This window comes from Equus quagga, chromosome 20 (genome assembly GCF_021613505.1).
Source record: "Equus quagga isolate Etosha38 chromosome 20, UCLA_HA_Equagga_1.0, whole genome shotgun sequence".
NCBI lineage: Eukaryota > Metazoa > Chordata > Mammalia > Perissodactyla > Equidae > Equus > Equus quagga.
The window spans coordinates 42,650,442-42,665,689 of record NC_060286.1 but is presented as its reverse complement, the minus strand read 5'-3'; the positions used below and the strand labels follow the sequence as shown (position 1 = coordinate 42,665,689).

At 58.7% G+C, this 15,248-nt stretch overlaps 2 protein-coding genes across 7 annotated transcripts in view; one reads left to right on the top strand and one right to left on the bottom strand.

Annotated features, from left to right (window-relative positions):
• Positions 1–6: 6 nt before the first annotated feature.
• ANKRD9 (ankyrin repeat domain 9) lies at positions 7–2,870 on the top strand. 2 transcript variants are annotated; one of them, XM_046647151.1, is made up of 3 exons: positions 7–157; positions 1,150–1,227; positions 1,810–2,870. In XM_046647151.1, exon 3 carries the CDS (start codon positions 1,823–1,825, stop codon positions 2,774–2,776), a length of 954 nt encoding a protein of 317 aa, XP_046503107.1. In that variant the 5' UTR covers positions 7–157; positions 1,150–1,227; positions 1,810–1,822; the 3' UTR covers positions 2,777–2,870. The 2 variants fall into 2 exon arrangements, with proteins under 2 accessions (XP_046503107.1, XP_046503108.1); XM_046647152.1 differs by lacking the exon at positions 7–157 and adding an exon at positions 308–746.
• A 3,131-nt stretch (positions 2,871–6,001) lies between these two features.
• TECPR2 (tectonin beta-propeller repeat containing 2) overlaps positions 6,002–15,248 on the bottom strand; it is a 101,149-nt gene continuing 91,902 nt past the window's right edge. For 3 of the 5 annotated variants that reach the window (XM_046647146.1, XM_046647148.1, XM_046647147.1), the window contains 3 exons: positions 11,870–12,011; positions 11,240–11,389; positions 6,002–10,834 (listed from right to left, as the gene is read on the bottom strand). In XM_046647146.1, coding sequence (XP_046503102.1) covers positions 10,683–10,834; positions 11,240–11,389; positions 11,870–12,011 — 444 coding nt within the window. In that variant the 3' untranslated portion in view covers positions 6,002–10,682. The remainder of the gene's footprint in view (positions 10,835–11,239; positions 11,390–11,869; positions 12,012–15,248) is intronic. The other 2 variants (XR_006886290.1, XR_006886291.1) reach the window with 2 other exon arrangements.

Sequence of the window (15,248 nt, the reverse complement as noted above, 5' to 3'; positions counted from 1 at the left end):
CTCAGAGCGCGGCTGCGGCGGGCGCGGGCGGCAGCGACTCCCTCCCGTCCGTCCGCCTTGGGACCTTCGCCTGCGCGCCTACCCGCGGGGCACGGCGCGCGCTCCGGCCCGCAGCGGGGGCGGGGACACCAGGCCCGCGGCCGCGCCGCCCCCCACGGTGAGTCCTCCCGGCTCGGACCGCTCCGCGCGCAGGCCCCGCCCCGGGCGCTGACCCCCCGGCCGCCGCCCCCCTCGGGCCCCCTGGGCGCCCGCACAGGCAGGTGCAGCCGTCGCTGCGCCGGCCACCGGCCGGCAGACACCCGGGCCTCGCCTCCCGTGACCCGCGGCCGCCCGAGGTCCCGCTGTGCCGCCGGGAGAGGAGCGGGGAGCTGGCGGGCGGCCCCGGGCGCGCGGCCCTGCCCTCGGTGGTCCAACCCCCATTCACTGAGTCGCGGCTGTGACTTGCTGCCCAGTGACGTGGGGCGTCCCAACTTTACGTAACCCGCCCGGTGCCCCACGGGTGTCCACACAGGGTACAGCTGGGGCGCGGAGGCCCAGGCGTGCGGGTTGGCTCCAGCCATGGTGCCCCGCAAAAGGGCGCTGTGGCTGCAGCCCACCCCCGCCGCACCCATCTCTCTAACTTAGTTACCAGCGTGTGTGGACGCAGCCTGTCCGCTGACCTAGGCCTCTTGTGACCAAGTGCTTACCCTTGAGAGAACGCTGTGGGGAGCTTGGGCCCGGGCCAGGGGTCAGAGGCCAGGGCTCAGGTAGGGGCTGGGGGCTCAGAGGGCAAGGTCAGGGCTCAGCTGGGCTCCCTGTGGGTTGGGGATCCACCCACATCTGGAACGAGCCCCAAACAGGAGGCAGGAGATCCGGGTCCTGGGCCTGGCCCTACCATGACTTGCTGACTGACCTTGGACAAGCTTGTCCCTTGCTGAAAAATGGGATGACCTGCTTCATCTAATAGTTGGGAAGATCAAGAGAGGGAGCAGACCTGAGGGGATCTGCAGACTGTAAAGTGTACACACCAGTCTCTAGGTTGACTCCTGCCTCCTCCCAGCTAGGGGTGCTGACTTCCAGCAAACGCCATGTATGGCTGGAAGGCTAGAGCCCCACTCCAAACTCGCCCTGCTGGGGCTCACAGCTTGCACCCCCTGCCTTTTCTTACAGATGAGGAAGCCCAGGCACAGAGAAGGAAAGTGATACACCCGTATCTGCAGAACCAGGTGATCGCGGTGCAGGAACCAGGTAGGTCTGAGTCTGGAGCTCTGCCCCTGCCCAGCCTGGGGGGAGGCTCTAGGGACCCCACCCGTGGTCGGGGGTCAGAGGACATGGTCAAGGTTAGGTGGCGCTGGGAACAGGGAGTTGGGCTACAGAGACGATTTGGCTTGGCTTGAGATGGGGGGTAGAGCTTTCCTACGTGCCTCCCTGGCCTCTTCTTTATTTGGGGTTCCATATACCTGCCTCATGTAGTCCCTCGGCTGGAGTGGGTGGGAGGTGGGGTTTCAGTGTGGCCTTGACGGTAGGTGGAGCTGTGAGGGCAGAGGTGTTAGAGAACAAGACAGTTTCAGGGAAGGAGATCAGGTGCAGCTAGATCAAGGATATGGGAGGTGTTTCAGGGCCTGGGAGAGAAGTGAGCTGTGAGCAGTGACTGGAAGGGCCACTGGGAGGCTGGAGGCTGGAGGCTGGAGGCTGGAGGTAGGTACGACCATCCCAGGCGGGTGGGGTTGGGTGGGGGTGACGGCAGTCCCCTCTCCGGGCCTCCGTTTCCCAGGTTGAGCCCGGCAAGGGGCGGGGCCGAGGCCTCACTGGGATCCCCTCCGCCCGCAGGTGGTCGGCCAGCATGCCGTGGGACGCGCGGCGGCCCGGGGGCGGCGCGGACGGCGGGTCCGAGGGCGCGGGCGCGGCGCGCTCGCGGGCGCAGAAGCAGTGCCGCAAGTCGTCGTTCGCCTTCTACCAGGCCGTGCGGGACCTGCTGCCCGTGTGGCTGCTCGAGGACATGCGCGCCAGCGAGGCCTTCCACTGGGACGAGCGCGGGCGCGCCGCCGCCTACTCGCCGTCCGAGGCGCTGCTCTACGCGCTCGTGCACGACCACCAGGCGTACGCGCACTACCTGCTGGCCACGTTCCCGCGGCGCGCGCTCGCGCCGCCCAGCGCCGGCTTCCGCTGCTGCGCGGCGCCGGGGCCGCACGTGGCGCTGGCCGTGCGCTACAACCGCGTGGGCATCCTGCGCCGCATCCTGCGCACCGTGCGCGACTTCCCGGCCGAGGAGCGCGCGCGCGTGCTGGACCGGCGCGGCTGCAGCCGCGTGGAGGGCGGCGGCACGTCGCTGCACGTGGCCTGCGAGCTGGCGCGCCCCGAGTGCCTCTTCCTGCTGCTCGGCCACGGCGCCTCGCCCGGCCTGCGCGACGGCGGCGGCCTCACGCCGCTCGAGCTGCTGCTGCGCCAGCTGGGCCGCGACACCGGGGCCACCCCCGCCACCACCCCCGCCGCCGCCGGGGCGCCCTCGGAGCCGCGCCAGCGCCGCCTGCTGCTGCTCGACCTGCTGGCGCTGTACACGCCCGCGGGCGCCGCCGGCCCGGCCCGCCGCGAGCTGCTGGGCGACCGGCCGCGCTGGCAGCGGCTGCTGGGCGAGGACAAGTTCCAGTGGCTGGCGGGCCTGGCGCCACCCTCGCTCTTCGCGCGCGCCATGCAGGTGCTGGTCACCGCCATCTCTCCCGGCCGCTTCCCCGAGGCCCTGGACGAGCTGCCGCTGCCGCCCTTCCTGCAGCCACTGGACCTCACGGGCAAGGGCTAGACCGCGGGGACACCCTGGGCGCTGGATTTTTGGAGAATACTATTTTTCAGAGCGTTGTACCCGGCACTTTACATATATTGATTTCTGCACGGCGGAATCTGCCTCGTCTGTCGCCTGCATTGGGGGCTGCGCCAGGGCGGGCAGGTGGGCCCCACGCTGCAGGTTTTCTGGGCCCGGCTGCGCTCAGCGCCCCACCTCCCTGCGCCGAGCGGGCTTGACAGTCATCCGACTCCTGAGAGCCAGGCCGTGCCCCCAGCTCGCTGCCCAGCCCTTGAGGGGAGTGACGACCGCCTCCCACCTTACTCTAAAGCTTCCGGGAAGGTGTCCCCGAGGAAGTGACAGCTAAGCAGAAGGAGTTGGGCCGCCACGGGGGTGTGGACTGTCGAGTTCAAGCAGAGGGACGGCATGTGCAAAGGCTTGGAGGCCAAGAGAACGCTCCCTGTGAGGTTCTAGGAGGATCCTGTGTGCAGTCAGCGTGTGGGGCCGTGTCAACTGCCCTGCTGGGTTTGGACTCGATCCTGAGGGCCTAGGAGAGCAGGAAGGCCTGCTGTGCTGGAGTGAGGTGGCCTGACCCAGGCTGTGCCTTCTCATCCGCCCCCAACCTCCCCCACTGCAAACTGGCCACCCACCCCTCCTTAGGTATCACTGTGACTCCCCCCACCAAAGCTAGTCTGCACTTGTATCTGTCGCCCCTTTTGCTCTTCCCTCTCGATTAGCCGGGTCTGGTCTGCGGCTCCTGTTCTCTCACCTGTGCCATTGCAGTTGCTGCTGCCTCAGGCCCCTGGTCCCCACCCCGACCCGCTCCTCAGGTGGGGATAGATGTACCTTCCTCCAGGCCTGCCCTCTGTCCAGCCCCAGGAGTGGGTTCCCACGTGTGCCCTGGCCCAGCCCCCGGTGGGTGTTAGGTGGTGCCTGTGGGTGATAGAGCAGCTGCATCACCCCATAGGCGAGCCCCTTGCCCCAGCCAGGAGAGCTGGTTTCAGCAGGAAGGTTCTGAAGACGGAGACTTGTTAATGATGCACCACGACCCTTCAAGACAAGGGAAGGCTGGCTGAAAAGCTGGGTCCCTGCCCTGAGGAGCCTTGGGAGGACTGCCAGGCTGCCCCGCCCCGGAATTCTGCAGGGCCGTGAAATTCAACCCTCGCAGGCACAGGGAGCAGGGCCACGATGTCCTGCCAGGAGCAGAGGGCTAAAGGTCTGCCTGATGAAGAGTGACTAGCCTGGCTGGGTGCACCTGCTGCCCACCTTGCCCCTAGTGTCTCTGAGGGGAGCATGCCTGGGGGCCAAAAAGGCTTTAGCCATAGTCCAGGGTGGTGGGCCATAGGAGGGAGGGGAGTGCAGGGGCTGGGCAGCAGGAGGGTCTTGCCTGGGGGGCCTGGTTCTGGCCTTCACCTGCTACCCACTTGTGGGGTGACCTTGGACTTCAGTGTTCCTGCCTGTTTTGAAGGGGTTTTGGACCATCTCTTAACTCCATACCTGCCCTGAAAAGGATGTGACCCCTGTTTCTGGGGAGTGTGAGGTGGGTGGGCACACAGCCCCGGTGGGGAGGAGGGGAGAAGAGGGGTGCCCAGTGACCAATTCTAGATTCCAGGCAGGAGTGAGGGCTCTGCTTTTCTCCTGTGTGTCCTGGGCCAATTAATAGCCTGTCTGAACCTTATCCACTTGGGGGCAGTGGATACTAACATCTCTCCTAGCTCAAAACCTGGGGCATCAGGAGCCCCCGGGTTCTCATACCAAGGATGCCATTGTGGGGAGAAGGTACATCTCCTTTGGAGGAGATGAAAAGTGGAAACTAGCGTGGTCCTGGGGGTTGGGCTGGGGGGGCGTTGGGGAACCCCTGGGGCCCAGATGCCCCAGCAGCTTCTGCCTGGAAAGCCTGGGCACCTAATGGGGGACCTGGGCATGTGGTCCCCCTCGTGTCTCCCCTGCCCCAGCTCTGTCCTCCCTGTGGGGTCAGCCCTCCTGGCACCAGGGCCCCCTTCACTTCCCGTCTAGACCTACAGCTGCCCCACTGGTGACAGAAGCACCTTTGAGCCCCCTGGACTTGAGATGGGGTGATGCAGAGGTCGGGGAGCTGCCCTGCCTTGGGGCTCCCTGGGAGGCTCTGGAAGGGGGAGCCCAAATAACCTCTTGTCAGACAAGCAGGAGGAATTCTGGGCACCCCAGCAAGAGGGTCCAGCCTGAGCAAGAGTTCAGGGGAAGGGCCGGGGCCAAGTGGGTGGTTGGTTTCGGGGGTGACTAGGAAGCTGCTCTCAGTGGAACTGAGCTGAAGCTGTAGGGACTATTGCATCATTCACTGGGTGACTTTGGGGCCCATCTGGAGGCCCCCTTGGCCCCTGTGCCTTGGAGGGGTGGGAATGCAGGAGGGGGACAGCTGGGGCATTAGCCCCTGATGTCCTCGCTGTGGCTGGGTGGGACAGGGTGAGGGAGGGTAATGGAGTTCACAGTGTGGAGCTGCAGGGAAGGCTGAGGAAGCCGAGGCCAGCGTCAGCCCTATGGCAGCAGAGCAGGGCCTGATTCTTGGCACAACTCCCACTGAGTCTGAGGATGCCTGGCTGAGGGCTCCCCAAGATTCAGTGAGGCAGAGGAGACACACAACCCATGCAGGGTGGCTAAGCTGATCCTCTGTTATCTGGCAGCCGCTGCCAGCCAGAGGGAGGGTGGGCCCCCAAGTTTGTCTTATCATCCCCTGGGCCCTCCAGCCCCAGGAAGGGCAGTGAGGATGTGGGGCAGCCCCGTCACCATCGTCACCCTGCCAATGAGCATGGAGAACTGGGGAGGGCCAGAGCCAGCCACACCCAGCCTAGGCATCCCCATCCCTCTGCAGACAGCAAGCGACTCAACTCTGGGCTCTTGGCCAGTGGCCTCGATGGCTTCTCAAAGGCAGCTGTTCTGCCCAGAGGAAGGCCCACTTTTTTCCGGGGTGAAGTGTGTTGGTTCATTTGTTCAGTTCATTCATTCCACCAATCTGTTTCTAAGGAAAACCTGACTGTGGCCAGTGCTGCCCGCCCCCCCTGCCATGCCCACCCAGGGGCTCAGTGAACCCTAACCTGTTAGAGCTCCAGAGCCAGAATCTCTGTAGCCTTGATGCCTGTTGGGGACAGTCAGGGCTGGGCCACTCCTCCCCAGGGTATTGTGACCTAGTGCCTGGAGCCTGAGAGGGACACTATAGGACAGCACATGCCATCAGGGTGGCTTGGGGAAGTTGGCCCTGAGGGTAGGGGAGCAAGGCCCCCACTCTGCCCCTCTCTAGCTGTGGTGACATGACCCTGTGCCAGCCTCACTGGCCTCCTTGCGTGCTAACCTCATCCCAGTGGTACCTCGGTTTCCTTGCTGATTTTCCCTGTCCTCGCGATTTCTTTACCAACTTCAAAATACTGTACAGGGAGCAGTTTTCTAAGTAACCCCAAATCACGCTCAGAACAAGGATGCTTCCTGGAAGCGGGAAGCCTGTGCAATACTGAGCCTCTGCTCCGAGCGAGCACTTCCCATGGAGCCCTGCCCCAAGGGGGCTGGTTTGGGCCTGCGACATTTGAAAGTTGAGGCATAACTGACATACAATAAATGCACAGGCTTTAACTGTGTAGTTTGAGGAGTTATGACAAATGTCTACACACATGTAACCACCACCTCAGTCAAGATAGAGATGAAACAGATTTCTGTCTTCAATGATTTTTAAAAGAATTTCTGTCTACAGAATTCATGGTCATCAGAGAACCCTCAGACTGTGCAGGGAAAGCCAGGGCAGGTGGGCAGGCCCCCGCCACGGACACCCTGACCATCCTGCCCACCCCCATGTGTGGCTCCCAAATGAGGGGGCCAGCTACCTGCCGTCACCCTGCCACCCAGACAACCACTGCCAGCATTTTGCTGTGTTTTCCTCCTGTTTTTTCTCTGCACATACGTATATTAAAATTTTTTCCTATTCACATTTCTAACATACATGAAGTCAAATCACTTACACAATTTAGTATTTTTAAACTTACTGTAGTGTTAGCATTTTTCTACGTTGTAAAACACTTTGTAAATATGGTTTTTAAGAAGTCTTCGGTGTTTATTTTGATTTAGCTAGTGTTGATACCGTAAAGAATTAATATTAGGACTGAGTTTTTAAAATGTGAATTTTATTTATTTTTGGAATAAATAGTACATTTACATGGCTCAAAATTCAAAAGATACAAAAAGGTATGTACTACAGGCAACCACTGCGACCAGCTGCTTGTGTAGGGAACTGGTTCCTGCTCCTCCTGTGCCCCCTGGAATTAGGGAAAGTTTCAAACCCTCCAAAAGAGAGGAGTACAGTGACTATGTTTACATTGCCGTCCTCTCCCTTCTCTCTCATGTACATGTATATATGTGATCTCACCAAACCACACCATCATTACCACACCCAGGAACTTCCCCACTGACACAATACGACGACGCAACGGACGGCCCACAGCGCGCTTCCTCGCAGGGCACACATGCTTTTTAACAGCTGCATACTGTTTCATCAGAGGAGTGTCCCCAGATGGCAGTTGTGTTTAGTGTTTCACAATTATAAACAAGGTTTCCCCCAGTTTAGGATTTGTTCTTGAGGACAGGCCTCCAGAAGTGGAGCTCATGGGTCTGAAGGCTTTAAGGCTGCTGATGGGCTGCCATTGGCTTTCCCAGAAGGGCTGTGCCAACGGGGCTCCCCCAACTTGCTGCGTCAGCACTCTGCCCTGGGTGCTGGGCATTCACTGCGGGGTGCCCTTTCATCTCCGCTGTCTATACGTGTGTCTCAGGTGTCCCTCCTCCTGGTGTGCACATGTTCTAAGGTGTAGATTCACCATCAGTGTCGTATTTGTTGCAATTATTACCTCTTTTAATTTTACATGGGGTTTTTAATTTACAGTATTTTTACATTTTGGAGAAATCAAATCCATACACTTACTTTCCTCGGTGACTTTTCTTACCACTTTTGAGTTCAGCAAGCCCTTACCGTCCAGAAATCATACTGTTCTCCCCCAGGTTAAGATCTTTAATCCATTTAATATTGATTTTGCCCAAACAGCCAGGCAGTCCTCCACGTCAGTTGTGAAGTCACCCTCCCGTCCCCTCGTCTGCGATGCCGCCTTCATGCTACCTCCCTGTGGGCCTTGTTGGGCTGGCTGATGTCACTGGCCCTTCTACCCATGCCACACTTCCTTTGCTGGCCTGCCATCACTCTTTGGCAGTTCTTACCTGTTTCTTCTTCCCAGGACAGTGAGGTGGCATCAAACAGCATAGGTCTGAAGCTCCAAAGAGCTGGGTTTCAATCCTGGTACTCCCTGTGCGACCTTGAGCAAGTTACTTAACTTCTCTGAGTCTCACTGGGGCTCAGGGTATTCACCGTGAGAGGCCCTAATGAGGAGGTGAAGCTCTTCATGTGAGACCCTGGGAGCACATCCGGCACAGTCAAGGGGGCGTTCATGGCATGGACATTATTTTGTGAATTCCTCCCTGCCTCCCCCCAACAAGAAATTCCCAGTGGGGATTTTGACAAACTGAGTTAAACCCATAAATTCCTTTAGAAAGGACGGGTGTCTATACCCTGTACTGAGCCTTCCATCAGGAATGTCGAACATGTGTTCCTTGACTCAACTTTCCTTTGATGTCTTCTCTAAAGCTGGGCCACTTCTTGACATGAGTCCGATGTCTCTTGTTCAGGTCGCTTCGTGGCACGTGGCAGGTCCTGCTGCCGTGACAAACGCAGCCTCTTCCCGCGGGCTCAGCAGCGCTCTTCTGGGCGTTGTTCTCGGATGGAGACGTGGACTCAGGCGCTGAGCCCTCCACAGCCTGCCCTCAGGGCCTCACGTTCCGTGTCCTTCCTTGGGCTACTGGGGGTCCGTCTACCTCTGGAGTGACCGTCATTCCCCCAGGACAGCCACCCTGGGCAAGCTGGTGCGTATTTGCACACCGAGCAGGTCATAAGTCATGGCCCCTGCTCTATCCTGGCGGTGGGCTGGGCTGGCAAACAGCGTCAGCAGTTTTTCCTGCCACCGGTGGGCACGTCAGCCTCCACCAGGGCCCCCCAAGGGCACCTTCTCACGGTCAAACATCAGACTCGACTAGGTTTGGAAAAGTCTAGTTTATTGCACTGTCTCAAAGCACAACTGAAAATTAAAACCAGAAAGAAAACTACAAAGCACTGAAGCTACAAGTCGTTGAAAAGTAGCAAACGAGACTTGGGTTGAATTGCACTGAAGTCCCATGGGATTAGGAGAGCGTTCCACCGAGAGGAGCTGGACAAGGCACACCAGACGCGGAAGAGGAGCTGCAGCCAGCCTGGGGCGGCCTCTGCTGCCACCAAACATTTAAAAAGAAGATTCTATAAAAGTGAAGTGTGAAGTAAGATCTGGGATTTCAGCATCTCGTCCTCATTTACACCCGGAAAACCTCCATCTTCATGGCTGGCTGGGTCCTGTCAGAGAACATATTTTATTGGTCTTCACCTGTGGCCCCAGGGCTCCCAGACACTCACTCAGTAGAAAAGAGGCCTCCAGGGATGACCCGGGGCCAAAGGAGGCTAAAAAAAGCCGCGGGGCTGCAGTCCCGCCTCCTGCTGCCTCCAGGAGGGTGGGGCGGGCTCAGGGCTGGATGCGGGCTGGGCTGCCCACTCCTATAGCTCAGATGCCAGCAAGGAGAGTGGGCACTGCAGGCTGACCCCAAGGACCGACGGCTGACGTGGCCACAGCAACTGACCACTGCAGGCACCAGGTTCAACCTTCTGGGGGTGTCAACCCAAACACCCTGCTGACAGTGCCGGGCTCCCACTTGGAGCCAGCCGCAGGTCCCATGACTGCCCTGCACGTCGAGGACACACAGGGGGCTGCCCACCCTTCCTGAAAAGCTGTAGCTGAAGACAGTGCAGGCTCAGGATGAACCATGGGAAGGAATGAAAGGCCTTCCACTGGTTTTGGAAAATACACTTCTCTTCTAAATTGGTAAGATTTGATTTCAAATGAGGTATCTTATGCAGGTTTGTATTACAACAAACAAAAAAGGCAATAATTAGTAGATTCATCCTCTGAGGATGCTTCTGGTTTTTCTGACGTCCGCCAGCAGCATTAGTTCAATATCACTCCCAAGACGCATCTCGGTTAGTTAGCTACTAGGGCTAAGCTTCCCCTGCCCACGTCCAACTGCCTCCCCGTGCCATCCCTGCCTTGGACATGCGTGTGCTTCCAGAGCCTTCCATTCACTGGCGTGTATTGTTTGGGCTGATGTGTGCAGCCAGCAGGCCCTGGCCTGTGAGTGGGCAGGGAGGGCGCGGCGTGGCCTGTGTGTCGTCTGCGTGTGTGTTCTCCGTCCTGGCACAGCCCAGCACCCCACCTTTCAAACAGCCTCGGTTTCTCATCTGGGGTGTCTAGCGTGGAATGTGTGCTGGAACTTGCGTCTCAGAGAGGAGGTGGAGGGACGTGTGATGGAGACAAAGCCGTCACAGGAACACCTTCAGTGGCTGGAGAGCAATGACCTCCGGCTCTGTTTAGCCCAGGGGCTACTAACAGGGCTGCCTGCAGGGGCTCACAGGCATGTCCCCGAGCTGGCTCTGATTCGTCCTGCCCACAACAGGACCTGCAGGGGTCAGCGATGAGAGCGCGAGCGCAGCACAGGGCTGACTAGTGCATGCAACTGGCAGCAGCCACGGCCCACTCGGAGACGACCTCGCGAGAGCTCAGAGGCACTGCCGCTACAGCGACGGATCCCTCGGCTGAGGCTGTGGGTTCTGGAACGAGATGGAAACAAATATGGATGAAAGCAAGTGTGGGTGTCCGACCTGGCCAGACGTGTCTGGACAAGAGTTGATGAGGCGTGTCTAAGAATGAGTGACTCAGAAACCGACTGTGTCCACCACACGAGTCTCAGCTTCCTCCTTCCTGAGCGAGTCGCCCTAAGAGCTCCTTCAGATGACCTCCCACTCGTCCTCCAGGTCCTCAGGGTGGGGGGAGGTGGCGTGGCCGCTCTGGGCACTGTGCGAGTGGCTGAAAGTCCTTGTCAGCCGCTGGAGGAGGTAGCCAGGGGGGCCCACTGCCCACAGCTCGTCTGACGAGGTCACTGCAGGGACAAGAGCCAGCCACACACTTGTGAATCACTCAGCCCAGGGAGGGGCACAGATGGAGTCAGGAGCCTGGGCCCACATCTAGACAGGCACCTTCTAGCTGGGGGGCCCTGGACATGCCACCCCCAACCTGTGCCTCAGCCTCTTCTGCTTTAAATGGGCTCCCCAGCGCCCTGTCTTCTTCCTGGGAGACCCTGGCCCCGTCCAGGTGCTGGGACCCCGCCCTCGGGTGTGACCCTGGGATGGCTCCTCCAGGGAGGGGCCTGCCCTCAGCTCTCATTTGGGCGAGGGGGCCCAGTGGGGACAGCCTCTTGTGACAGCCCCTTTACCTCACCCACAGGAGCCCTGAGAATCCCAAGGACAACCTGCAGCCTCAACCCCCTCAGAACCCTGGCACCTGCCTGTGACACACGTCACATGTCCGGGAATTTTCTTCCAGTAGTCTCCAGCAGGGTTTTTGTCAGTGACGCCATACCGTCGTGCGAGATCACCGTTGGGGCAGCGGGCCCACACAGTCCTGGTGCTCAGTGCCAGCTGGCAGGCCTGCAACCCTGCAGGCAAACAGGGCATCCATCTGTCCTCAAATCCCGGCTGCGGACAGGACAGACCACCCCTCCCCGCAAGCCTGCTCTCTACTGACAGTGTGTTGTCAACCAGAGCGCCCCGCGGGGACAGTGCCCTACTGTACTTGGAGTGGGAGCTGAGGGAAAAGATGCCCCATTGGCAGGCCCAGCCGAGAGCCCAAGGCCAAAGAACAGGAGGATCCAGGCAGTCTGGAAACGATCATCCCATAGACCCCGAGGACACGGGCTGGCTGAGCTCTACAGTCCAGGGTCCCTCAAACGAGGAACGCTTAGACACGCACTTGTCAGTTGCCTAGGAGAGCAGCAGATACAAAGAGCCCCAGTGGGAAAGCCATGGCTGCTGCGTGGAGGACAGGCTGCTCGGCAGGCAGACAGGGTGCCTCTGTGATCACAGCGCCCAGCCAGGCCGTGCAGGGGGATGGCCACGATGTGCTGGCTCCTTTCTACCTGGCACATGCTCCCAGTCGGTCCCCACTGGCATCTCCTCGGTGATTCCAGTTCGGACGTGCACATTCCACCTGCTGTCGAGCGCCCATAGCATCTGGTCATTGGGGCTGGAATGGACGCTGACCAAGGTGACCCCGGCGGGCTGGAAGCAGAGAGGGACTTTGCTCAGGCAAGGTGGCAGGGGGTGGGCATTATTTTTGGAGAGAGAGGATGGGAGGCTTGGAGAACTGAGGTGTGGCAGGTGCAGGGACCCGGGGGAAGCTGTGGGAGTGCAGTCTCACAGGGAGAAAGACGCCGTCAGACCATCCCACAGCGGCAGGCAAACCCACACCGAGGGATCTCCCCGAAACGAGGAGCCTTGACTCTTCAGCAGCCACATGTCCTGGGGGACAGAGGCAGAGATGGGCCAGGTTACAGGAGAAGGGAGGGACTGGGGAGAAGTGTGGGCTGCTGTAAAGGGCATCGCCATCCACGTCCCGCTCACAGCAGCAGCTCAGGAAGGAAGGCCGGCTCTGGGGCAACAATGGCCGAAGGATCCAGGGCAGAGGGTCTGGCCTCCAAGGGTCTCACAGTATAAACGCAGGCAGGTGCTCACAATGCGCAAATCTAGGGGAAGGGTCTGTGGGAGTTTACTGAAAAATGCCTGCAAGTTTTTAGTTAAAGTTTTTTCAAATAAAAAGTTTAATTTTGACAATTACAAAAATAAAACCCACAAAAATTGCTGTTGCTATCGTGAGCGTTGTGACAGAGGGAGTGGGGGAGAAGGCACATGGACCTGCTGGGAGCTCAGTCAGAGGAGGGTGGGTGGCAAAGGCCCATCCAAAGGCCCAGGGAGGGAGCGAGGCGAGAGTGGTCACTCTGCTGCTCTAAAACGGGAGGATGACGCCCCCTCTCTGCATCCCTCAGAGGTCACACTAGATCCTAGGGTCGATAGACGGACACAAGCCTGGCCCTAGGTGGCCGCATGACCAACATGAGCTACTGAGAATAAGGGCATCATTTAGCTCCTGTGATGTCCTCGTCCCTTGTAAGCCCCATGCTTGTGAAGGGAACATCCGGAGGCACCCACCTAGCCTGGCCCAGGCCCACCCCTGGGCCCTGACACCCAACAGGAGGACTCCTCCTGCTCAAGCTGTCCTCCTGTCTGTCCCCTTGTGCAGGTGATGTCCCCTGCTGAGTTGGTCTCCCATCCTTGTGTGGGGCTAACACTAGCTGCCTGGGCCGTGTGAGAGTCAAATGAGGAAAGCTAGGCCAAAGCCAGCCTTGCGGGGGTGGGCACAATGCTGGCTCGCCCTGCCCTACTCCTTGCTCAGCCCTTGTCCACACTCGACATCTCCTGGTCCCCGGGCCACTTTTCATAGGACAAGAGTAAGCCCCTTCAATGTCCTATTTGCCATCCACTGACCGGCTCTGGTTTGTTCCCAGGCTGCTGCCCCACAGCCAGACGAGGCCTCTGTGCCTGCAGGGCAGAGCTGTCGGGAGGGTCTGAGCCTCTGGTCACCGACGGTGCTGACGAGCAACCAAAACCCTAGGGTCTGGCTGGCTGCTCCCTACTGACCACTGCTACCCATTTTTCTGAACCTCATAGTGGCCCCTGTTACACTTCCTGGTCTCGGGGCCCTGCCTTCCTGGTCTGCCTCAACTGGACCCCAAGTCAGTTACCCAGTGGACACTGGTTGGCTCCCTCACAGCTGACATGCCTCTCCTGCTCTGTGTTTCCCTCTTCCTGGCTGTGGCGAACATGGTTACACTATAGCCTCATCCCCAAGCCTCATCCACGTGGTGAGCTTCCTGTTACGATGCTAACCTCACACACCTGTGGGGTCCAGCCACCAGCCACTTTCGGGGCACCTTGGGCAGAGGGGGCTCACCTTGCTCCCCCCGCCCCATCAGAGTGGTCAGGGGGCTCCAGGTCTCCCCCAGCACTCACCACCCTGCCCACACTTCTCATCCACCAGCTGCTCTGGGCAGGGGCTTGCTAACTGTTGGCTAAATTAATGGATGAAACACCCTCCTAGGAGGGAGGGGGCACCAAGGCCCTGGCACCGCAGCTCGAGGCTAATCAATCAGATGCTCTCAGCTGATGGGAGGGCAGGGAACACGGAGGATAGCAAGGAGCCGGGTGCAGCAGCCACTCTCGAGAGCGTGGTCACCAGCTGGTTATCACCACTGGGAGCCCCAGACCAGCGTCTGCCTCGTCTAAATAACATCCAATGCTTTCAGAGTTGGAGATATGTGACACTGCCGCTGACATGCTTCTACGGACGGGGAACTTACTGCCTCTCCTCCCAACCCGGGCCTGACTCTGGCTGCTAGAAAATTCTCTGACACTGAGCTCACAGTGCAGTTAGAGCAGCCACATGCTCTTGGCCTTGCAGCAGGAGCCATCTGTCCATTTGTAATGTTTCAAGAGAGAGAAGAGGCGTCACTCAAAAGCCCCATTAGCAGTGAAGGGCTCTCTCCTCAGCCACATGTGAGGGAACCCTGGCTCCGCTCACCAGGCCTGCGGCCACCCAGCCACAGACACCAGGCACAGGGGAATCTCGGGGAGCAGGACAGGTGAGGCCTGACTCCTGCAGCATTGTTGTGGGGAGCTGGGCAGGAAATGCAAAGCTTTTGAAGGATAGTTTAGGATAATCACAGGTGCTATCAAGAAATAAGATGTGGGGCCGGCCCGGTGGCACAACGGTTAAGTTTGCACGTTCCACTTTGGTGGCCCGGGGTTCACCAGTTCGGGTCCCAGGTGCGGACATGGCACCACTTGGCAAGCCATGTTGCGGTAGGCGTCCCACATATAAAGTAGAGGAAGATGGGCACAGATGTTAGCTCAGGGCCAGTATTCCTCAGCAAAAAGAGGAGGATTGGTAGCAGATATTAGCTCAGGGCTAATCTTCCTCAAAAAAAGAAAAAAAAAAGAAAGAAGACGAATGTTCATTGCAGCACTATTCACAATAGCCAAGACTTGGAAGCAACCTAAGTGCCCATCGACTGATGACTGGATGAAGATGTGGTATATATACAATGGAATACTACTCAGCCATTAAAAAGGACAAAATCATGCCATTTGTGACAGCATGGATGGACCTGGACGGTATTATGTTAAGTGAAATAAGTCAGATGGAGAAAGATAATACTGTATGACTTCACTCATATGTAGAAGATAAACAAATAAACACGGAAACGAGATGAGACTGATGGTTACCAGAGGGGAAGGGGGTGGAGGGAGGGCAAAAGGGGTAAAGGGGCACATGTGTACGGTGACAGATGGCAACTAGACTTTTGGTGGTGAACATGATGCAGCCTATACAGAATTCAAAATATAATGATGTACACCTGAAATTCATAGAATGTTATAAACCAAATGTTATCTCAATAAAAA